At 43.3% G+C, this 24,902-nt stretch overlaps 1 protein-coding gene across 5 annotated transcripts; it reads right to left on the bottom strand.

Annotated features, from left to right (window-relative positions):
• Positions 1 to 418: 418 nt before the first annotated feature.
• camsap3 (calmodulin regulated spectrin-associated protein family, member 3) lies at positions 419 to 24,134 on the bottom strand. 5 transcript variants are annotated; one of them, XM_070980187.1, is made up of 18 exons: positions 23,640 to 24,134; positions 17,212 to 17,474; positions 10,191 to 10,331; positions 9,855 to 9,941; positions 9,445 to 9,477; positions 8,506 to 8,644; positions 8,091 to 8,230; positions 7,917 to 8,001; positions 7,777 to 7,819; positions 7,620 to 7,675; positions 7,306 to 7,378; positions 5,084 to 7,217; positions 4,860 to 4,984; positions 4,304 to 4,596; positions 4,110 to 4,203; positions 3,176 to 3,294; positions 2,963 to 3,081; positions 419 to 2,832 (listed from the first exon to the last, which is right to left on the bottom strand). In XM_070980187.1, exons 1-18 carry the CDS (start codon positions 23,770 to 23,772, stop codon positions 2,533 to 2,535), a joined length of 4,377 nt encoding a protein of 1,458 aa, XP_070836288.1. In that variant the 5' UTR covers positions 23,773 to 24,134; the 3' UTR covers positions 419 to 2,532. The 5 variants fall into 5 exon arrangements, with proteins under 5 accessions (XP_070836288.1, XP_070836291.1, XP_070836292.1 ...); XM_070980190.1 differs by having other exon boundaries at positions 7,306 to 7,342; XM_070980191.1 differs by having other exon boundaries at positions 7,306 to 7,339.
• Positions 24,135 to 24,902: the final 768 nt, after the last annotated feature.

The following is a 24,902-nucleotide window of genomic DNA, read 5'->3' as shown; positions in this document are numbered from 1 at the left end:
AATATTTACCTTATCTGTGTCATGCCCACAGTATGTGTCAGTATAGTTGGGCAGATTTGAGATCCAAACACTGTCATGTTTTTTATTAAGCAGAACAAGCTCAACTGTGTAAAAAAACAAAAAAGGAAAAGTGCATCATCGAATAAAGAAATGTTTCGTTGTTTTTTGGATATGCCCGTATACTCAATAACCCATGACTAAATTAACTCAAGCATGTATCAACATCTTAACGTTCCACTGTCACTGTTTCAGTGTCTGCCTGAAAAGCTCTTTTCTGCAGCTTCACCGTTTCAGCAGCAAGATTTTGCCTCCACCTATCGACTGATACCAACTGCACCCATTCAAAGTTCTAATAACATAAAACAATGCAAATGCAAGTGGGGAAATAAACATGGGAATGAAAAAACATAGGTGGCGGTGATTTAAAAGAAGGATTTTTATTTGTCTGGTCCAGTTGCCAAGGATAGTCAATTTATGAAATCAACATACATAATGTGCTGGCAAAGATTCGATAACAAAAGAGAAAGAAAACAACATGAATGTTATGACAACTTCTATGAAATGAATGAGTGATTTACCACCTTAACCAAAAGAGACATAAGTAGAACCTGAAACTAAACATCAAATGCACCATCTAATGCAAACCAAATAAATACACCTCAGGGTGACGTGGGGGTTCCTAGGGGAGAATTGCACAGAATCAAAATATAGTGTTTAACTACCACATACTACTCTTTACAAACACATAAATACAAACATCCACTAATTCCATATGCACTCCTCCACTCACACTTTTAATCAATCATCTTACCATTTTTCTTAATGCTCCTTGACATTTTTTTCACATCACTATTGGAATCTCATTCAAACAACACATTTGTTGGAGGCAGTCAGTGATTTCAAAGAAGACAGCTGCACCGTGGCAGCTGCTGTAGTGCTAAAGACTGCAAAGGAAGGGGAGAGGGCCAATTTCCCACAGAGTTTGTGGTGATATTGACCTGATCACAAGCAATTGCAGGGTTGAATGTTTTTTTCCCTAATAGCATGGACACACTGGCAAAAAAACAAACAGCTCAGCGTTTTACATTCCCCCAGTTATGCATGAAGGAGTCTCTAGAGACTGTGTGGGGGAGATGAGGGCTGTTACAGTCCGGAATGATCCTTCATTAAGAAACCTACTGTTTACATGCCAGGGCACACAAACAGGGAATCGTATAACAAGAAACAGACTCCTAGTGACCTAAAGGATTTATTAATCCCTAGACAAAAGGTTTCAGCCATTTTCAGCTGTTTGACAATTTCTGTTCATTCTCATTCACTCATTTTCATCTCAAACATACATCTCACTAATGCTTAAGCAGCAGGCTAGCTTATTCGTAGCTTACAAAGGTCAACTTACTTTTTACAAATCATTGTCAAAAAAAAGTCAAAGTAATCAGCATTCAGCATATATTAAATCAGCATTGATTATCATTTTCACACAGAGCTGCATCCAAGTAATGATAAACATGATAAAGCCCTCCTTCATGTTTCCAGTATTGTTTTTCAAGATAAGCTCAGATAACATTTCAATTCATCACGTTGAAAATGATAAAGCCAAGTTAAGAGGAAATAAAGTCACATGAATTTCATTCTTTTTTCAGCTCTCAAAGGCCGATTTGTCCAGCATGTCAAACATGTCAAAACAGTATAAAAAAAACATCCAGATGTCTACAGCTGAAGGAGAGTTGGAATGGAGTGGAATACACGAACTATGGGGGCACAGGCAGTTTCTAGGTGTGCAAGTCCACTGACAGCCACAGTAGCCACTACCAGTGCAGCCCACAGAGGAATCACTCACTATTTTCTGGTCCTGACCAACCAGTGAAAACACCCCTGAATGGAAATGAGTGGTTTAAGTGTGTGTGTCCTACATTCATATGAGAGCAGCGTTACCTGCTATTCATTTTCAGCTGAGATCTCCTATCAGAACTGAGAGCTGAGCAACTTATCTCAGTAGACTGGAGAGAGAGTGAGCCCTGGAAGAAGAAAAGGCAGCAAAAGGAAAAGCAAGCAGACATGAGAGGGGTGGGAACTACTCTGGCCCAAAATACTGTTGTGAGGGCAAAGGCAGTGTGGTTGTCCCCTCTTTTCTTACCAAAGAGTCTCAAAAATGACTCCAGGGGCAGGGTAAGGCAAGGCATGAGGAGGCAGGGTGCAAGGTAAAGAAAATTCTTCATCCCGATAGAATCGGTTGCATTACATTTTACAATCTAGGTTGACCAGGCAGAGCCAATCAGAAGCTCTCAAGAGAGGAACTATTTTAACTACATTGGCTGAATGTGTGAGTGATTGGCCCTTTCTCTTGGCATGTAGAGTTGACTGGATTGTTCTTGGGGTCCAGGTTGATAGCTGGCCAAAAACCAGTCATGCTGTCCACTGCTAGTCTAACTCCGTAATAAACTCAAGTGCCTCAATGGCCAAAGTAGAGGACAATAAGAGTCAAGTTGGGAGTTGGTTCCCTGAATTGTAACACCCATTTTGAGTAGGTCTTTATTTGGGGGTGCCAAGCTTCTTCGGAGTTCCTGGGCGCTTTTGCCAAAAGTGACCGGGTATGGTGAAGGCGTCAACACTCATGGACATGGTTTTGGACGGGATGACAGTGAACTGTTTGCGGTCAGAGCTGTACTTGTAAATGGACTCAACCATCTCAGGTGTGATGACCCGAGGGCCAATGCCAGTGAGCCGTACCATCTCCTCAGTTTCAGGATTCATGGTGTAAACTGCTCTGAATTGGCAGCTGGTATCTCTGAAGAGGATAAGGAAGTGGTTGGCCGTGCTCTTCTCCATTTCCTGAAGAGAACGAGACAGGGAGAAAAAAAAACACAAGATTAAGAGCAGCTGACAACTGAAATCACAGTCACTTGTAACCCAGTTTAGTGTGGACCTCTTTGTTGGACTCTGACACAGCAGCATGGCTTACCTCTACAATCTTGTTTTTCTGTGGTTCATTGACCTTGCCGGCCAGGCAGCAGCGAGTGATAGCATTATGGATGATGAACTTGTTGGACTTAAAGCTAGGTTCCTTGTACAGCTTTGGTCCTGCAAAACATGGCATTTCAAATGTAATTAATTCAAGAAAACAATGCTCACTGGATTCATTTTTAGAACCTCTTGTTTGGAATATATCACTGACCTGTGTATTCTGGGATTGAGGCAGGGGAGGAAATAGTGGAGCCATTCTCCCAGTCCTTCTCTCCATTCTGAGCACTCATTCGTCTTGGCGACATTAGCCGGGAGGGAGAGTGTGAACGGCTAGAGTCAAAAAAAAAAAAAAAAAGAGTTTAGCGATGAAAGTCAGTTCTTGACCTTGAGATTGTGTGTACATGTTACATGTTACATGTTACATGTACCCTTGTCCCTGATAGCACTGATAAGAGCTACCACAAGGCCTGTAGTTGGTATACAATTATACACACATTAATATTATGACAATATTTTAGGGATGGCAATGGTGCTGACAGAAAATATTCGCAGACAAATTTTGAAAGATGATGAACAATAATGGTAATAAACACAGAGGTATTTCTTATTTTACTCGTGAATCATAGTTAATCTCATATATCCATCCATCCATCCATTGTCTATGCCAACTATCCTTTTCGGGGTTGCGGGGGGGGCTGGAGCCTATCCCAGCTGTCATTGGGCAAGAGGCGGGCCGGTCGCCAGCCGATCGCATGGCAACATATATATAGACACACACTCACGCTCACACTCACACCTAAGAACAATTTAGAGTCACCAATTAATCTAATGAGCATGTTTTTGGTCTGTGGGAGGAAGCCGGAGTGACCCACGCATTCACGGGAAGAACATGCAAACTTCACACAGAAAGGCCCCGCCTGGCCCAGGGATCGAACCGCCGACCTACTTGCTGTGAGGCACGTGCACTACCTGCTGCGGTACCATGCTGCTTAATCTCACATAATGATATCAATATTATAACAATATGTTGTACAGCTCTACTTTATTACAGTATAATCTTGATACTGTTTTAGACCAAATTACATGCCTCCCACTTCCCAAGTGTTTCTTAAGAAAACACAAGCCATCGTCACTGTGCAGGGTACCTGGGAGACTTCCTGACAGACAAGCCTCCAGAGTCATTAGCCATAGAGGACAGGTTCATAGTTGAGTGGGAGTACACCTTGTTCAGCTTGGTGCCTACAAGGAGGAAAATAAATTATATTGAGAAACCAAATACATGTGAGTGTAGGAAGAGAGCATACAAAGACCAATGTGGGCAAACATTAGAACTATTTACCCATGAAACCCTTGACAGGGCTATGAGAGAGGACAGAGTCATCTCTGAACACAGTCTTGGGTCTCTGCTTCTTGACACCACGAACTGTGGTGGGCTTCTGCCTCAGCACCTTGTCCAAGTCTTCCATGATCTTCAGCTGCTGTCTCCTCTCATACTCCTGCCTAGTGAAGTCTCCTCTGCGCTGGGGAGTCCCCTCTACTGGTGGGGTACTTGATGCTGGAGGGGTGCCTGGGGTCTGGGGTCTGTCTTCACTCTTATTACCCCAGCCCTCGATGATCATCCACTGAGGCTTGCTAAAAGGACAGAACGATAATGTGTAAGACTTTCAATGTGAGAGACTACTTCCAACAAGTAATGATGACAATTTGTTTCACTCATTAAAGACAGGACACTAAATCGAGCTTATAACTGATGATGTTTACATCAGTAATACGCTACAAAACCTGACCATAGTAATCTTAAAACTTAACACATCTGAACAATTTAATGTAAGATATTCAATGCTACAGTCTTAATTCCAATATGAATACAGGCATTTGAATAAAAAGGGTCTCACTTTGATTCTTTTTCTTTTTCCTGCTCAAGTTTGCGTCTTTTCATCTCTTCTGCTCTCTTCTGCTGTTTTTCCAGCAAAGCTGCTCTTCGCTGGGCCATCTCATCCTCTGGCCTCTCCTTGTCATCCTTATAATAAAGACAGAAGTAAAAAGGTATGAATGCAATGACCTTACAAAAACTGCATTTTTAGAATGGTACATACAGTAAAAAAAATCAGCCACCTACCTTGAAAAAGAAACCAACCCCTCCTTTCATCTCCGGCTCTGTTCGCTCACTCACTGAGTCAGAGAAAGCGTCGGGTACTTGTACATCATCCTCCAAATCTCCTTGCAGAGCAGACAGCGAGATCTCTATCAGGCTACTGCGTTTGCCATTCAACATCCCTGCAGGGGCATCACTCTCAAAGGAGCACTCTGATGGGGCCCCAGAGCTGCAGCCCCCAACTGCAAGCCCTTCCTTCTTAGCCAAAGGACCATGCGAGGGCCCAGCCTCCAGGTCCATGCTGAATATACTATGATCGTCATTGGAGCCAACTTCTGATAGAGCGTCATCTACAGCAGGACGAGAAGTCAGGGTAGGAGTTGGTACTGGGGTCAGAGTAGGTGTGGGAACAGGAGTTGGACCAGATGAGTGCAGCTCAACTAGGCTGTCAGAGTCACCAATGGAGAATGAGGATGAAGTCTGGACTTGGGATTGCCAGGGATTTACGCGACGAAGGTGGGGGATGCGGTCCACGTTTTGAGGTGCAGTGATGACTCTCGATAGAGTTGGGACCTTAACATCCAAGGGACGACTGTGTTGGTGGTGTCTAGGGCTTTTAGGGGGCACAGATTGGGCTCTACGATGGACTTGAGGAGATTTAGGAGGAGTGGTGTGGTTCGTGATTTTGCGGGATGGTGAGGGAGAGGAGGAGGCTGAATTTAAATCTCGGGTGGATTCTCGCGACAGGCGTGCAGGAGCGGGGGCTGGGGTGGAGGTTTTAGGGCTGGCTGGAATGACCCATGATTTGTTGCTCGAAGTTGAAGCTTTCTTCTTGATTAGCTGGTTCTGCTGCTCAGTCAGCCGCTGCATGTCACTTTGCAGGGAGCTAAGCGCTGCAGTCAGCTTGGACACAGCATTGTTATAGTCTCCTAGGGGAGCTACCATTTTCTCACCAGGTGTCCCAGAGCGCTCTCCTGGTGTACCTGCCTTTTCTTTAAAATGACCGGCTTCCTTGTTGAGTTTAAGTCCTCCTCTGACATTACCCTCATCCTCCACTGAGAGGCGCTGTTCATCTTGGTCCTGCTGCTCTTCCTCTTCCATTCGAGCTAGCCTTTCTTCCAGTGTCAAACGAGAGAGGTCTTCTTCTGTGGATGAGGTGCTGACCTGGCCATCTCCTCCTTCCCCCTCGGCTTCACCCTCACGCTGCTCCTTCTTTAACTGCAGAAAGGCACTCTTCCCCAGTCTTTGCCGGTGTTTTGCAAAAATGGCCTCAATGCGTTTTTTCTGGGCTTCGATAGCCTTGCGCTTTTCTTCAAGCCGAACCCCCAGCTCAGACATCTCATTATTGAGTTGTGGGCTCTTGCTGGGGCTTTCTTCAGACTTTTGGGCCCATGTGGTCATCTGAGGAGAAGTGGGGTCGCAGGCTTTGGGAGAATCCATTGTCTGCTTCTTTTTGCGTTCTGCAAAGCTTGTCATCTTCACACCACTGTCAGACACCTCTTTGCCATGGCCTCTAGTAGAGTGTGCACCAGCAGCTGGTGTGGTTGGAGTGGACTGGGCCTTTGGCAGGTCTTCTGATGCATCTGAGTCAACGCTGCCATCTCTCAAGACCGAGTCATCGTCTCGTGAACATTCAGAGGTGTTTCTGGTGCGAGTGGGCTCCCTGGACTCTCCTGTGGGGCGGTATATCATTCCTGAGCGTGTAGGGGCAGAGCAGCTGATGGGTGCTAAGTTCGGCAAGTTATGTCTGGAGCTAGCAGGGTCATCAGGAGAATGGAGGTAGAAGCCATCAGGAGCACCATCAGGGTGTAAACGAGGCTCCATCTTGCTCTCGTTGTGGATAATTTGTAGAGCCTCTTCAATGGTGGGAAGCTCTCCTGTTTCACTTGCTGCAAGGCCATTCTCCTCTGCCAGCCTTGGGATACTGGGAGTCTGGGTGGCCCAAGAAGCTCTCTGTGGACCATTAGGGCCTGGTGATTTACTCAGTAAATGGCTGAGGTCTTCAGGAGGTGTATAGGGCACCCGGATCATATTTTGGCCTGTTGGGTTGAGTTGGTCTGAGCTCACAGAGCGGGTTATCACAGGGTTGCCCATCACAATGTCCACATCACTGTCCAGGCCAAAAGGAATGCTGAAGGATACTGCTGACAAGGGGCGGCTACGACGAAAAAAAAAGCGAGTATAAGTACAATAAAAATAAGTAGATAAAGACAGTTTTTAAATTTTACTGAATGTGTAGGTCCTACCTGAGAGGTTTCTTGCTCCATGTCTTTCCAACTCCTTCTATATGAGACATTGAGGTAGACTGAGTCAAAGATCCTGAGTACAATGGGACACACACAGACATGTAAAGGCATGCACACCACACAGGGATGCACAAAACAACCAAGCAATACACCAATAAGAGGAAAAAATATGTACAATAATTTGTCACGAAACACATCTAAAAGACACAAAAACAAGGACTGAGGGAAATGAGTGAACCACATTGTAAAATGATAGAAAAAGAAACAAAACACTGTAGCTTGATGTAATGATGACAAGACAGTCTTAATCTTACCTGACGCAGGAGAGGAGATGGGGAGGAAAGGCTTCTTGAAGATAGAAGGGGAGGTACTGTGAGGTAGAAAAACAACTTTTCAGTTCAAACAAGTGATTCATCCAAAAACTATGTCAGACTACTGCAAAAGCAAAATCATATTCAGAGAGCTTTGTACCTGTTACCACTCAAGCTACTTGGTGTTACTGGTGTGGATCCATCTAACAAAAAAGAAAACCCCAAATAAGACTCTGCAATAGATGTTCAATATTGTGATTACACTTTATTACACAGGACCACAAAATTGGAAACACTTACCTAATGTGTCTATTGGCTGAACAAATTCCGGCCTTCGTACTTCAAACCAGCAAAGCAGTTCTGCTAGGAAGCTCAGCAAGTTGAGCTAAGTTCACACAAAACAAATAAGGCACTCAATACTTTTGTTAATGTGTCAATCAGATGATTAATGATCAGGAATGTGAATGTAAGTACCTGAAGCTCCTGCGGTGTGTACAGCATGTCCTCCAGTGCCACATGACAGCAGCTCTTCAGACAGCTGTCGCAGAATTCTCGGATGAACTGCAGGTTGTACAGGCTGTCCGCTACAGACATGGAGTCCTTCATGCAAACATCTTTCAGAGAGATGAAAGAAAGTGTTAAAATGACATATTTATAGACAAACACACACACACACACACACATATATCTACATATCTTTATCTATCGATAGATAGATAGATAGATAGATAGATAGATAGATAGATAGATAGATAGATAGATAGATAGATAGATAGATAGATAGATAGATAGATAGATAGATAGATAGATAGATAGATAGATAGATAGATAGATAGATAGATAGATAGATAGAACCAGTACTAAATAACTGTTAGTGGTTTGTTGGTACCTTCAAGTCTTAGCAGGCCAGGACAATAGTAATGAATGACCGCAGCAACAGCACAACCACTGGACAGGTCTTTGACTTCATTCACCACTGGAAAGATAGGCTTTTGTTTGGACTGAATTTTATCCTTTCTGTAGCGGAGCTAAAAACAACAACAAATATGACAATCAAATACTGCTGAGTAACCTTAATGGTACTTTGTTAATGTTTGTATGTTAAATATATGACATATCAGTTAATGTTGAAACCTTCATCAAAAGCAAGGTTTTCCAAACATGGTTAGATATTCTATGTGCACTGTGATGCATAACATAAACTGTTACAAAGGAGTATGAATATAAGAAGAAAGGACGAATAAAGGTCATGCTAATGTGTGCATGAGAGAGCTTAGATGAACGAACGGCAGATACAAAGGGAGTGATTTAATCAGAGCAGAAAGAAGGAAAGATTTGTCAGGAGAAAGTGGGACAAGTGAGGGTCTCAGGAGGCAAGAAAGAGGAAAAAAAACAATGTTTCAGGTATCCTACGACTATAGTATAGAGACAAACAGCCCACTGTCAGCAGGAACCAGCTGAAGACAGGCCTGTCACTGTTAACCCCCATAGCCATTCAAGCACAAAAACACACCTCTGTCTTGCACACCAGAGGAACCGGTTGTACATGGCAGTTTGAAGGCCTGCTTGAGCACTGACTGTGATTCATGCACCACTCATGTGCAAACAAACAATGCCTTTTGCATCCCTGTCCTGCCCCGCCCTAAGACATCTATGCTGTGACGTGCAGTTTAATGCAAGCTAGGTTGTGATGCACACTAGCATTCCCACACCAGCATATGGGGAAAAAAAACACACCTGACTTTCAGACAAGTGCTGATAAATTGGATGAAGACACTTGAGGGATGGAGGGACAGGGGGAGGGAGCAGAGGAAAGGAGGGAACTTACAGGAACAAGTTTCCAGTACCAGCGAGTAGGACACTGTCAGAGAGGAGGAGGGACAGGAAATAGAGAAAGACAGGGAAATGGAGAACAGGAGTACAAGGAGAGGTATTAAGCCTACAGTGGAAGAACTAGACAAACTAAGGAAAGGGTTGTGATGACGGTAGTTTCCTGAAATGACAAGACAACCTTATTGACAAAGCAATGAAGCTACCCCTAGTTTTACTGTGCAAGCCAGTACGAATGGGTAAAGGCCTACATGTGCAAAACTAACAATGTGAGCTTCATACAAAGCACTCTGGGTGCTTTTTTAATTGCACTGAGTGCATAATCCTACACTGATTAGCATGTGTGCTTGGATATAATGATGTGTGCCAAGGAATAGAAATACACTGGATGTGTAATGCAGTACTTACAGAGGGTTGTACAGGTTGGGGCTCTGTGATGGCCTGAGACGTGTCATTCTGGGATCCTTCAGTACGTTCTCTGAGCTTCTGGTTTAACTGCAAGTATGCCAGAAGACAAAGCAGTTAACACGCACAGATTACATATCTTCAATATTCTATTTCTTGTCATGTTTCTGACATTGTGGGTTAAAGAATTACAGCATCCTTAGTTCTGCAGCTAAACAGACACTGGATCATCTACAGCAGAGGTCTTAGGAAGATAAACATCTGAACAATGACTGATTTTTGACAGTAAAGATGTGTCCTTGACACAAGCATTGTTTTTTTCTTTGTCTTCCTCCTTACCACATTAACCCAGTGAAGCAGAGCATCCTCCCAGCTGGAAACTCCACCCAGTAGCTCAGCAGAACCACATGTCTTCACCGCAGTCACTGTCTCCATGGCTCCCACGGCCATCAGGGAATCAATCACTGCCAGGTGAGCACTCTGCACCAATCACATGGGAGAAGGAAGAGGAACTGTCAGAGATGTGACCACCACAGCGAAAGCCAGAGAGTCCAGACAGCATCAATCAATTACAGCTAACACAATAATGCCGGGCACTGACATTTCCACTGCTTTAGCAGGACACTGCTCACTGCAGATCAGAGATCACCTCTAACTGCGGCAGCACTACCATTAATTACCAGCAGCTTCCTCTAGAGGTCACCAGAAGCCAGCTGTGAGTCAGCAGAAAGCAGGACAAGAGGCTTAAGCAAGTAAACACACAGCAGTGGATGTGGGTGAACTTTGGACCTATGTTTAAACAATCATTAAATAGGCAATGGACCTGTACTATGATAACACGTGTGTTCCAGGACTGTCATTCCTCAGCTGCTTTACCTTTATTTGCCTTCTCTGCAGCATGCTTCCCTTTCCTATTGCGCAGTGAAATATGGCTGTATGACTCATGTGCAATAGACTACAGGATAAAATGAGGTGCTGTAACTAGATCACCAGGAAGCACAACAATGAACAGCATTCTCTGTAAGAAACAGGTGTTCCACGTCTTTCCTCCAGTTTTGGTACATGAAAGCGTTTTTGTCAGACAATGTAATTGACAGAAAATCTTTTTCCCTCCTACAGAAGTACAACAATCAGACATTATTTCTCTTGCTTACACATATTTGATATTCCCAAGCATCTGTATCCAACAGATATAAGTGCATTTCCTCATACGTGAGAGGCCAATAAAGAGGCTAGAGCCCATTAAAACACACCACCAACATTATCAGCTCAGTCAGAGAGAGTGCCTTAACTCTATAAACCTGTTAGCTCATTAGATGTTGAGTTCTGTTGGACATGGACAGTGCTTTGTGTGTCTAAACCTAAAACAGATCACTGTAAATGATTCAGATGTTTGAACTATTTCAAGTGCATTTAATTCACACAGACAATTGGCAAATGAATGAACTCTGGGGCTTATTCATAATAAATAAAGCACTCATGTCTTTTGTCCAGTTTCACTTTTTTCCAATTATTAAGGTGATCACAGTAGCTGGTAAACAAACGCATTTCAAGTTTAAGAAAGCCTCAACAGGACCATAGGTCATTAAAGTCAGTACTGCAGTGGTAGTGGAGCCCCTCTCTCCTTGATTTACTGTAGCTAATTGCAACAAGCTCCTTGTTAAAATAATGAATTCTGACCCACAGAGAAGACAGACAGGTTGCAAACAACACATTCCTGTCATGGGACCACTCCTTCAATCTCCAATCTTCAGTTTTGAGCCTAATCTGTGCAAATCAGTGCCTGTTCCCTTTCACTGCTTACAAATTCCACTTTAGGGGCCAGACATTCCTCCTCCAACCTCTTACGTTGCTCCAGATGGGGGCTGGTGGCAGTCCAGCTGCGTGCATGAGCCCTGTCTGCATGTCTGCCTACTCAACCCTGATGTAAATTGCTGACCTGGGCAGACCTGGTGCTGGGGCGGGCAGGGAGGGCTATGCCAGCAAAGGCTTGTCAGATAGCATTGGGCCCAGCTCTCTGGATGTGCTGCAGTAAGTCACTGGGAGCTGTGTGGCCCTGGCAGGCCTGCCCTCCCGACACTGTTGCCAAGACTAGAGCTGCTGCTTGTGTGTCTGTGACATGACTTGTCTGTTCAGTGGAAATGTCTGCAGTACAAGAGGGGACAAATGGCCTGATAAAAGGGACTGGGGCTACTCAGGGTTAGCCACAATCTGACTGATTCAGAGCACCATTAGCAGGGATAACTGAAACACAGTAGGACTGGACACAATTTAATTTACATCAGTCAACTTTTATACTATGAATATATTGTATTTGCAAAAATTCTGTAGTCCAAAATAAATAAATACCTCTATGGCAGTGCCAATAAAAACTTAACATTTTTATATTTGTAAAGGTTAAATTTATGACTGAGCTGTTTACTGGATTGCATTAGATTTTACAAGTGTTAAGTGTCTGCTGAGTGTATTTTAATATTGATAAAATATTGTGGCATTATTTTCAACCATTTTGTTCCTGCGTCAAAGAGACCTGCTAAATTCTGCGGTATCTATGTTTCAACACTTGTACGTACAAAAATAAAGTGATTTAAGGTAGTACATATTTCTGCATTTAGCCACAAAGTATAATCATAGGTTGGAGCTATTGTCACAGTGTGAAAGGAGACAGGGTGACGCAGAGAAAAGGAGAGGCAATGAGAGGAGATGAAAAAGAAAGAATGTCAGACCTTGTGAAAGTGGCCATCCGTGTTGTCATGCTGTACAGTAGTTATTCATATGAATGAGTGGAGGTTAATTCATGAGAAAAACAGCAGAATGAAAGGGGAAGAAGGGGTTATAAGTGGATTTCCCGTTACAGACCTGAGCACACTAAGCTAAATCACAAGTCTGCCTAATGAGAGGGGAGAGAGGAGCAACTCATGAACACCCAGCACAGAGCCTGCCAGATCACCATAACAACCAACCAGCTGACCCACAATGCATCTCAACACAGGCCTGACCACAGCATTGCTCCGTGCCCCTGGCTTAGCACCGGCTCTCTGCTTGGAAACATCCAGCCAGCAAACAGTTAGCACCGCTCAAACCGATGTAACAGAGAGAGGAAAAATTAATACCTCATCAATTAACCCCATCAACATGAAATCTTTCTGGCTCTATTTGGCAAAGCTGCTTGCGTAATCATGTCAACAACTGAGTCCAACAAAGAATGCAAAGGCATCTTGTGGATCATTAAGTGAGATTACAATGAGGGCAAAATCTGATTATGTCTGAAATATGACTTAACCCCATCCCCCTACCCTCCCTGGTGCATACTGAGGGGGAGACAAACAGGGGGATCAGGCAGGTCTGGGGCCCAGCAGGGGACTTTAGACAGGAGGGTCTCTCAAAGCACACGGATATATGACCACTGATATTTACATGAACTGTATGCTTAAACAAGGAAAACCACTCTAGAACAGCTTTCCACCAAACTTGTTTAACACACGGCAGATAAGTTTTAATTACTACTCCACATTAGTTTCTCATCAGGCCCAAAGCTGAATAAACGGTGTAAGATGATGCTTAGTGTTTCTGATAGTCTGCCACTTCTATTTTCAACTAAGCTCCTGACTGATGCTCACTTGAGCAGAAACCTGCCAACACAGCAGTATGATTTAAGACAAAGTGTCAGTGCCTATCTAAAACCAACAGGGGACCAGGAAGAGGGTTAGCTGCATTATGGCTACATGACTTGCTTTGTCACTGGGAACAAATGCTCCAATCACCAGTGTAATAAAAGTAGTTATGTATTCAGTTATTTACTCAAGAGTGCAATTTGTTTGCAATGGGTAATTATGATTAGATTCTACGATCTCAACCTACAACAAATGTAACATAGTAGTTTGATGTTGTGAGACATGTTGGGTCCATGGTGAGTCAGTGGTCATCTCTGGCGTGTCATCCAATCGTGGATGATGACGTTCAGTCTGCATTGCAGATTATCTCTAATCTGGGTTGGGCCACCACCAGAAGGACAGTTACCAGTAGGGTACACATACACACAAGCGCACTCACGCATGCGCCCACATACACAGTGGCAGCAGCTGGTGGCTCCACTGCTCAGGATGCGCCATCTACAAAGTGTTTCTTTCAGGATAACCCTGGCCTGTAAAGACGCTGGTGCTAGCTTGGTTTGCAGGGACAGTGGCAATGACTGACTGTTTTAAGACCTTCATGCCAGCCTCTGCTCACACTCGCAAAGTAGGGCAGAAGCTGATTCATTAAAACTCATCTAGACGCTGAATTACGCAAATGAATGTTGCTAATTTTTCTTCAGGTTTAAAGCTTTGTTGTTTTGTTTTTGCAGAAACAGTCACAGTGTTCATGAAGTGAAAGCATAGTTTCTAAAATAATTGTCAGTACCATGCTTATTATGTCCAGCGTGCCTGGGTTTACAAGACCCCACAGTTTAATATGAAGCAAATCCAGAATTGCAAGTTAAAATTCTACATTTAAATAAAAAAACGACGTATTTCACGTTATAACGATAAACTTTTAGCTCTTCACATTTCCATCTGAACTAAAAGGTTAGAGATATACAAAAAAAACAAGATTAAGACAAAATAAATAACTATGTTTGCCTCATTCTCTGAGCTCATTTTGTCAAATTATTTCATTTTAGACCAGACCCGCTCATATTACAAACAATTCAGAGGAAAGAGGGATTCACTTTCCACTTGTCCCAGATCACACAGGTTTCACCATCATTTTCTGACTATCAAATGAAGTGTCAGTGTCTAGAAGCAGGGACAAACAGCATGTGCTTCTTCATCCTGTAGCAGCAGCATACAGCTTGATGAGGAGAATAATTTTAAGTGAACTACAATGTGTCTGTTTTTGCCCTACTTTGATAATAGCACAGACTTTGAAGCTCTATAAGGAGCAGGTCACTGGCACTCCGTACTGACACTGGTGCAACAACCAAAGCCAGTGCCAGCGTCTTTATGGATTATGGGTCAACCTGTATCCCTGGATTTATGCATGAGCCAAATTTCACAACACAGCAAAGATGTAACATGTGTGATGCATCAACAACAAAGTGAAAAGTCACCTGCAGTACATGGCTTGGCAGATTATCTGGCAGTAGTGTTAATTTGTCAACAACAAGCATGACTCAACATACTTTTGTGTACATGCATTTTATGTTATCCTCTCATTTGACACAGACATGTGAAGCTTTAACATACAGCACTGCTGCAGCAGATTGCTGCTGTTCCAAAGCCGTTTACTGGCCAAGACCCACATTGATGCTCCATCCTTCTAATGCTGCTGCAGCATGACCCACTTTCTTCGTTTGCCACACTGTAGCTACAGTGTCAGTCAGCGGCAGACAACCTCAGAGAGCTGCCTTGGGCCAAGCAGAGACTGGAAGTCTCCAATGCCAAAGCAGCAAACAGCAAATGCAGCATTAATATTAACAGCCAAAATAAGAGTTTAATGATTAGGATTTACAGTGGAGATTTTCCATGGGTTGGCCAGGAAGTAGCACCCAGACCTAAGACGCATGCAAACAGACAAATCCATACACGCACAAATTACAGCAACACCACGCATGAAACAGACCTACTGCGTCATTAGACCATTGTGGTAGTGCTAATGATAAGGATAACATTGTAGCCATTATCACTTTAATTACTTTTTTAGGATATTTTTTGCCATTAGATGCTTTGGTGCAAAATGGCACATCTGTCAGCACAGTTTTGAACTGTCAGAGACCATATAACGGTCCTACACAGAACCCTAGTTGTAAGACTATATGACCTCAAATTTGATGCAACACTAAACACTAAACCAACCCACCATGAAAATAACAGTACTGAAAATTACTGAAATGGAAGGAATAACACTGAAATAGATACTAAGACTTGCATAGTTAGATTATAACGTGTGGAAGCAGAGGTAGTACAGGGTATGACAAACTAGTAATAGAAAGGAAATTCCCATTAAAAGGAACCTTGTCCACTCTGTCCCTACCAGCTTTCTTCATGTACTGTGTCTTTCATCATCATCTGTCCACAATAACCAATTTGTCAGGTTGCAAAATACAACTTTACCAGTATTTATTTACATTCATTTTGTCATACTAGATATAACTACACTACAATATTACATTAACCTACATTGAAATTCTCACAATTTCTAAGCCGTTTAGGTTAGAATTGTCACAGCTGCATGCACACCTTTTCAAGCATACAATCAAGCTAACAATCACGAGAGCACCAGCAGTGCCACACCTGCTACAGTGGCCAGTAGACAAACAGCTTTCACCTGACAACAACACCATCCATACAGGTCCCTGGAGAGTCTGACTAAGCTTTCATGAAAACAGCACATGGTGCACATGTATGTGTGTGTGCACCTAGGTGAACATGCACATACAGGACAACCCACATTTCCAATGTGGGTTGTTACTGTTTAATTGACTTGACACTATGTGACTTTAATGTTTTTTTATTGTTCTTGTTTTGTATGGACCCCCAAGTGGACTAGCAACCAGTTTGTGGAAGTTAACTGGGATCTGAATAAAGGCGGTTGGGAGAATGGCAGTTTTTGAGTAAGTTCATAATCTGTCTAGAGGGAGGTTTTGAAGGAATACTTCAAAATTGAGTTGAAGCGATTTCCTGTTGTGTCAGCAAAGGCAGAAAGGGAATAAATGCTCCATTAAACTGTAAAGCATCCCTCCTCTTTGAGACCGTCATGATTCCTTATTTGAAAATGAACTTAGTTATCTGCAGGTTTTCAGGATGAAGAATTTAGGACTATATCATGCGCGTACTAAACAGACAGAGAGTGAGAGATCCATTGTCAAGGGCTAAGAGGACAAACCAGTTTCTCTTGCTTTAACTCAGTGAGTCAGCCCAGAGTATTCTCTCAACACAGTATCTAAAGTTTCACCAGAACTGTTTAGCCATTGTTTTGCAACTGATCTGGACCATCTATTGAATCCAGACTCTCCCTCCCTCTCACACCCTGGAATTAAAGCAGTCGTGTCACCATAACCGCCCTAGTCCTAGCAGCTGGATTCACTCATCCTCTAGGATCAGCTGGGGGCAGCATGGGGGAGGGGAGTGGGGTTGAATGAGTGGGGGTCTTTTTGATGTCCTTTAATCCCTAGAATCAAAGCATATACAAGCACCTATATCAACAACAGCATCTGGTTCCACGGGAGGAGATATTCACTCCTGTGGGTGATAGAGAAAGCAGTTTCTACCCAGTTATGGGTCAATCCATGCAGGCCACTGCCCACACAATTGCATGCCAGACTAGTGTGGGGTCATCACCTATATGGTTACTGTTTCCCATGACCAAAACATTACATTACCATTTTGATGGGTTTGTGTCGGAGGTCTGCATCAGTCACTGGTGTGTCCTGATCTTTGGAGACGATGCCTCTCTGAGTGAGGAGCTGCAAAAGGACACCGTTGTCTTTGGGCTGCGCCTCAGCTTCAGTGCCCCCCAGTAATATGCTGTAGGTGCGGCAGTAGAGCTCCGAGGACTGCAGCAGGCGCGTGACTGGTGGTTTAAGGTGCTCCTGCTCATACTGGTCACAGTAGAAGGGGTCACGCAGCTCTGCAGGGACATTTTCTACCAAGAGACAAAACATACAAACATACAGGCACAGTTAGATAAGTTCCTGCCGCAGTGGTGCTACTAACTGGTTGCAAAGTTTAATAAACAATATATTGAGGGAGATAGTTCTCATGCGCAGCTCCTTCTTTTCTTCAGTCAAAGATCATCTGGAGCACTGTTGCTGGCTTGGAAAGCTGCTTTCTGCCAGGTTTGGTGGCAGATTAAGACAGCTGGTGTATACCCTGGAGCTATAATCACACGAGTGAGTAGAGCAGAGCAAGCATCAAGGTCAGTGGGGCATGAGGATCTCAGAGGTTGGCATCTTCAGATTACAAGACTGTTGCTCATTTCTTCCTTCTTTTTAAACCCTTGCCTCATTTTTGCCCAAAACTCTCTCTCTCATCTTTTTCAGATCTTCACAGAAATGACCTCAGTAGTACAAACCAGAAACCTGATCAGAACCTGCAACCTCAAAACTATCGACTCAACTCAGAGAAAGTGTAGGAAGGCAACATGTAATACAATTAGTGGCTGGCTGAATATTGTTAAAGAATCTGTTCTAACTGGTCCTTCTGTACATAAGATCACAGCAAACGCTTTCCTAAAAACATACACTTGACACACCCTCTGTGAAACTGGTTTCTCTGCATCCAGACCAAACCAGCAGCAAACTCAATAGCCTGTGTCTCTTTGCAAACACACTGGAATAAGCCTCTCACTGTTTTAAAAGGCCTTCGGGAAAAAGGTTGACAAGCTGAAAATACCAGCAGTCTGCCTGAAAAGAGAAAGGAGAAACTTATGAGTGTCTAAGTTTGTGCCTACCAGAGAAACACAGAGGCTATTACAAGGGAGGTGTCACCGTGTTGTTGTATATCATTATAAAGACATGTAATGGATCCACTGACATCAGACAAAACAAAACGCCCAGCTTCAGATTAGACAATGCCCTGTTCTCTGTCTCTCACTCTCACACCGTGATGACTATAGCTGTCAAACAATATTGTTAGTCACGCCACATGGTCCATTTTGTTGTAAAAAATACTCCTGCATGCCAAAGCTACAATGCTCACTTTAAAGCTGTAAACACTGTGACACACCAACCAAAATGCACACCTTAGTCAAGAAAAAAAAAAAAAAAAAGTCTTCCCACGATGACGTGTTTAAATTTAAAAAAAAAAAGGAAAACTACCCCAGAAGGCAAAGCAGAATGCAAATGCCACAAACTGAGTGAGATGAGCGAGATCGATATGAGCTTGATTTGCCTGTGAGACAGTCTCACCATGAAGACTTTTTGTGTCACATACAGCATGCCACAGAAACACACACTGCACGTATTTGAGGTTGCAAATCCATCCGTAATGTTCCAAAACTATAAACCTGAAAATTAAAAATAGCAACAATCTCTGGACAAAACACACACCTACTGTTAAAAAACTGAAATGAATAAGGAGCATAAAGAGTAGTTGGCAGCCTTAAGTGCAGCTCTGCCCAAGCACAGAGGAATGTGATGCCTCCACTATGTTGACATCAACAGACCTCTAGGAAATATTTACATTAAAAACACAAGCTTGTGTGTTTGAATAAACTAGAGCAACAGCCTCTCTGTCACTTTCACAGGTCATGAGGTCAGTGCTTATCTACTGCTCTGAGTAAGACATCCCTGAGGGTGAGCAGGCAGCTTGCTCATCAAGTAGAAATGGTTAAGCAAGCATTTACCATCTACTGAGGAGATTTTGACCAAGAGACTTAATCCGTAACCACCTGCAGGTGCCCTGTCCCGCAGCTGACCCTGACCTCTTAACTTCCTGACAAGCAGAAAACTGATTTTCTCGACAGCAGCGTCACATTGATGCTATTATGACAAAACAGCAGACAGAGAAAGACCACAGCACCATTTCAGTGATCGGTTGGTCTGCACAATATTTAATCTTGTAAAACTGCATTAACTATTAAAAAGTATAGTGGAACGGGTGGAGATTTCCATTGGGGCTGCAGTCAGTTCAGCTGCGTTAGCTCCTATCTGTACTAACCTGCATTGCTCGATAGCCTGCTGATAACTGGAGTCATGTGTCCTTCTACTTCATTGACTGATCGAGTTAGTGCGCTGGTCATGTCACAGACATTGTCACACGTGTCGGACAGCAATCGAAAGACAGAGCAACATGAACACATCCAAAGGTTGATTGAAATTTGCCACCATTTAAAGCTACCTGGCTCCTTCTGGTGAAAAAGGGTTAGGCAAGACCCCCACCACTCACCCCTTCTCACTTTACATGCAAGGGGAACAATCAGCATTGGATTTCAAGAAGGTTGTCACAGTAACAGTGAACATTAAGTAAGTCTCTCTATTAATAACACAGTGCAGCAGTTTGCAAAACCTGCTGGATTTGGCCACTGGAACCCTTCAGGACCCCTGACACAGAATCAAGTTTAGACAGATTAGACATCCACCCCGAGGTCATGTGCATCAGCGCATACCGGCCCGATCAAACATTCTGTTTGGTGATAAATTTTTTTTAATCGCGTGAAAATCTCTTACACATGTTTTGATAAGTTTGTGGGCAATGACTTCTAAATCCTAAAAACTGAGCTATAAACATCTACATCATGCGGTAGAAAGGTTACAACACAGATGATTATCCACTCTCATTTTCAGAACAAAGCAGGTACTGTTTCATTGCCCCCAAATGTAGCAGTGTGAGAGGGGCTATATTAACACCCTACCCCACATGTGACCACTAGTTCTGAGCAAAATACTAATGCCAACATAAACACTACAGCTTAGACAAGACTGGAAGAGGTTGCCAGTATACCTGTCTATGTGCTAAGGCTGCACTATTCTATTTACAATAATAGGAAAGCCAGCAGTATGTACATGCATTCAAATTAACATATTTGACCAACGAACCAACTTCTCACAGCATGTTCTCATAAGGAAAAAGCACACTAGAAGCACTACACAGGGTCTATCTCATGTCCCTATGCATTGACAGGTCCATTTAAATATGCCATCCCTGACGGCCCTGTGTATCCTGTAACATGTCACCACAGACAGCGCTCCAGGATGACATAAGCACAGTAGCTTTAAACTGCATCAAAGGGCCAGTGCACACACAGAATCACATCCTATAGAGAGAGTGTGATTATGTTGTGGGTGCTTAAGAGACTAATGGGACAACACCGGATAGAAGAGTGACAAAGCGTGCAGGATGTATTTGTATTGGCAAGTATCCTCCTTGCCGCAGCGTTGTCAACTTGGAAGCCAACTGAGAACCAGATCTTCACATATTTTTCTTTTATCTTACACTGGCCTGCGCGGTGTCGCAAATGACTTCTCTTCCAATAGACTGTCACATTATCTTGAAACACACGGTGCAACTGCACCAAGGGGTTTAGCCAAGTCGAGTTTCATACAGTACACCAACAGGACTTCCTACAGCTTGACTATATAGTAATAACAAGGCTACATCCTCCTCAGGTCCTTGTCCCTTGTTGACTCACCATAGTTACAAATGATTGGGAGAGGATGAGTAATCATTCCAAGAGGATTTAAATGTGATCCAGGAGGAGCTTTGTAGCTAGGTGAAGCTACCATGCTAAAGAAACACATGTTCGGGCACATGCAGGTACAAGGTGGTTTGGTTTTCTACAGAAAGATAAATACATAAATCAGGAGAGGATATCAAAGAGACTGATGACCAAAACAGGGAATGTTTAAGCTGGGCCATAGGTTGTTTCATAAGTGGTATTTAAGCTGTTTACAGATGGATTACAAACATGCACAAATTACATCAGTAGCTTGGTCCCAGAAAGAAAACTGAAAAACAAAATCATCCCTTTGAACATGTCAGTTTATATGAGAGAGTTTCTCCCAACCCTACAAACTGGTGAATCAAGAGTTTCTGGTCTCATTCCAGTCTAAAGACACCAATTATTTTACGTCAACCTCGAATGATCTTTCAAGTCATCTGTCACAACAACTTAAAGTGCAGCTCATACAGTGCATGCTTGCCAAACCACTTTTCTTTCAACTTGATGAAAAACATTACGCATAAATCATATGTCAAGGTATAACAAAAGATCATAAGACACCGACTCGGCACTGAGCCGCCGAACATCTATCATGAAAGTCTTAAAATACATGCAGCCCAATACAATAATAATTATGAATATGAGTAACATAATGATATGAATAGGCCTATATGTGCCAAAAATAGCATCTATGACATAAATAAAGTAGCACTAACTAGCATATTAGAACATGTAATGAGATTATTTGCTGGTTCTTAATAATGTTATGATGAAAGCCCAGACATAATGACTGGGCGGATCAAGCAGAGTCTATGAGGAACACCCATAATGTATGGTGGATGGTTCTGTGTTTCATTGGCTGAAGGAAACAGGAAACTAATCGCTGCAGCTCTTTTCTTTAGCATTCAGAGAATCTGACATGGTTTCAGCATTATGTTTCAAACTGTTAAGTTTAGGGATGGTTATAAATTGCTGGGGGTTTTTTTTACAAGACACTGTATCTCTGGTTGTGGTGAAGATCAGAGCAAAAACCCTGCAGGAACTTTGTCTAAAACTGAATTCTGTGCACTTTTCGATTTAGCTTTTTTATGTCATTAGGCCCTTGCAAGCTCCCAAAACATTACCATCTAACCTTTTTAAATTGTTATATCTAAATTAAGACCCGAGACGTGTGCATTGTGCCGTCGATGTGAAAGTCCATTTGTATTGCGCCGACTCAGAGATTAAAAATGTTGCCTATTGTTACTATTAAGTTTATTGACCTGGAAGTGCTGAGTACCAGATGACCCGCTCTGGCTCCTGCTGTGCTATCTGTTGCTCTACCCAGCTGAGTTTTTGGGAAGGGACTTGATGATGTCACCTTGACTTGGCAGGAAACTATAAGTAAGGCAGCCAAGTTGATTAGGACCAAAACTACACATCAACACAGTCTTGGTCCTTTTCCTGTAGGTTGGCGTGGAGAGTGACTTTGACCAGAGGGCGTGGTTGAGGTGCTAAACAGAGCACACAGAGGCTGCAGCAGCCTATGGTCCTGGTCCCACGGCCTGCCTAGGGTTGTGTAACACACAAGCCATGTTGTTAAAGTAAAATAGAGTTCAACCCATTCCCCTTTCAAGCCGAAACTGAGTGGAATCTAACATTAAAACCTTGACCATCAACCTCTTGAGTATTTATTTACATGCACAGCACAGGAATGACAATGTTTGTTTTGTTTTGGTCCTGTGTTATTTTAGTAAATATGCGCAGGACTACTTGGAAAACAATGCCCTGCCTTTAGACTACAGAGTGTACTCTTCTGCTAAAGTTACTATGAAATGAAACGGGGCCATCCAGCCTTTCTCTAACAGGACTGCTGTGGTATCTTCAGATAGGACTTCAGGACAAAGAAGGGACTTGTTATCACCTCAGGGTCAGAGCTGACGCTGTCCAAAGGCAAAACTATGTCTTATGACACGTATTGCCCATGCAGCATTATTTTCTTAGGTGGGTGTGCTTTGAATCAGAGGCTGGATGGTTTCTCACCAAGTGTCTCTTGAGGAGTGTTGACCACGGTTATTGAAAGGAACCCCCTAACAAACTGCGATAGAATTACAGTCTATTCACTCAGTGCACGATGAGCGCACAGCTCTGTTTTCCTGATTATGAATTGCGGGAGAAAGCGGTGTTCACATTGGCTGCTGATGGCTGTCATCGCCGATGGTGAAGAATGGGACTGGAAATCATCTACGCCCCATGTGCCATGCCTGTGTAACCGGATTAAAAACATATCCAGCAGCCTGCAATTTGTGACTGAAGCCTGGCGGCTAGAAATACGACAAAATGGGTTAGCATGATAAGGCCTAGGGAGGAGGCCCGCTTCTCTGACACACACGTACCTAGAAAATGTGACTACACATTGAATGAGGACAAATGACATGTGTCAAAAAAAAAACGCATCGCGTGCATGGTCCCCCTTTCATATGATGCTCTTTGTGCTGAAAATCGCTGAGCTACACACAGACTGCAGTTCCCCTACATCCATGTGCTTTTCGCTACACTTCTGAGCAGAATATAAACATTTTGCTGGACAACAAAAGGATGGTGGTCTTCACACGACCTCTCTGAACAACATCACAACTCACCAGGCCTGTAGCCTCAGCTCAAACCCACCTGCACTGCCGTAGGACTTTGCCAACAACCATCCGACACTCGCGCATATTTTTGCTTTAGTACAGTCATACAAATCCAATGGCTTTATGTCTGGGACCACAAAAGTCTTCTTCATGGTAGGGGAGTCCACCATAGCGAGTCTGTAAAAAAACGGGAAGCGGTGCTGGCAAAAAAAGGGCTACAAGACTGTATAAAAATATTCAAGCAATCATTCTTTTAGCTGATTATTCCACACGATCAGGGCTGGGAGTACGACTGTGGGTTTTGTCGGGAAAATATCCGCCCCGGAGCTGCTTCCGAGCCAGTTAATGTCCTTTTCCGTGCGGGTTTGGAGACGAAATCCCGGCGAAATTCTGGCTTACGACCACGCAAAGCCCCGACCCACCGGGTTGTTAGAGAAAACCGGACTATTCCCCTCGTTTGTCCCCTTTTTCGTCCGCATTGCTGTGCAGTCGGCTCACTGTGCGCAGCTCCGCGGAGAACCCACCGATGACTGACTACCAGGTGCTCCACACTGGCATCAGTCGCTCACTCACACCGTCCAATAGAAATTGAGTCTGAGCAACGAGGGCGGGATCTCCCTGTGTGACCACAGACATCAGGTAGAGGTGTGGTGTGAGTTTTGCTACTATCTGCTGGCACACACACACACACACACACACACACACACACACACACACACACACACACACAGGTGAATGCCTGAGGGGGCTCCTTTTGACGGGGAACGTCACACAGCCAGGAAAGACCTAATAATAAAAATGTTACCGTGACACCAACTCGACAGAATTAGAATATACAGAAAGAAGGCACTGATAAGAGTATGTTCTGACAGACCAGTCCAGACCATACTTCTGTAATTGTTGACACGTAGAAACCACTGGAATCGTAACACCGCCAGTTAGTTTGCATCAGTATGTTCAGAATTCAAGATTAAGTCCTACATCAGCATGCAAAGTAAATTAAATGCATGTTTATTAGTCCTTTATTTGTTCTGAGCTGAATGTGCAAAAAAAAGAAAGAAAAAGGTGGGATTTAATTAGATGAGAACATTTCATCTCATCTTTATACAGTGCCTTACTGCACCTTAGCAGCCTAGACAGAAAGTCTGCAGTGAGTAAACATACTAGTATTTTAATGTAAATCCATGCAGAACGGAAAAAGGGAAACTCTGTTAGGAAAATAGCTGAGTTGTTTGATTCTGACTGTTGTGACTCAAGACAGTTTCTTTCCAATTGTTTTTGAAGTCCTGTTTCCAGGAGC

Source organism: Chaetodon trifascialis, chromosome 15 (genome assembly GCF_039877785.1).
Source record: "Chaetodon trifascialis isolate fChaTrf1 chromosome 15, fChaTrf1.hap1, whole genome shotgun sequence".
Lineage (NCBI taxonomy): Eukaryota > Metazoa > Chordata > Actinopteri > Chaetodontiformes > Chaetodontidae > Chaetodon > Chaetodon trifascialis.
This window is presented reverse-complemented; position numbering and strand designations above follow the sequence as displayed.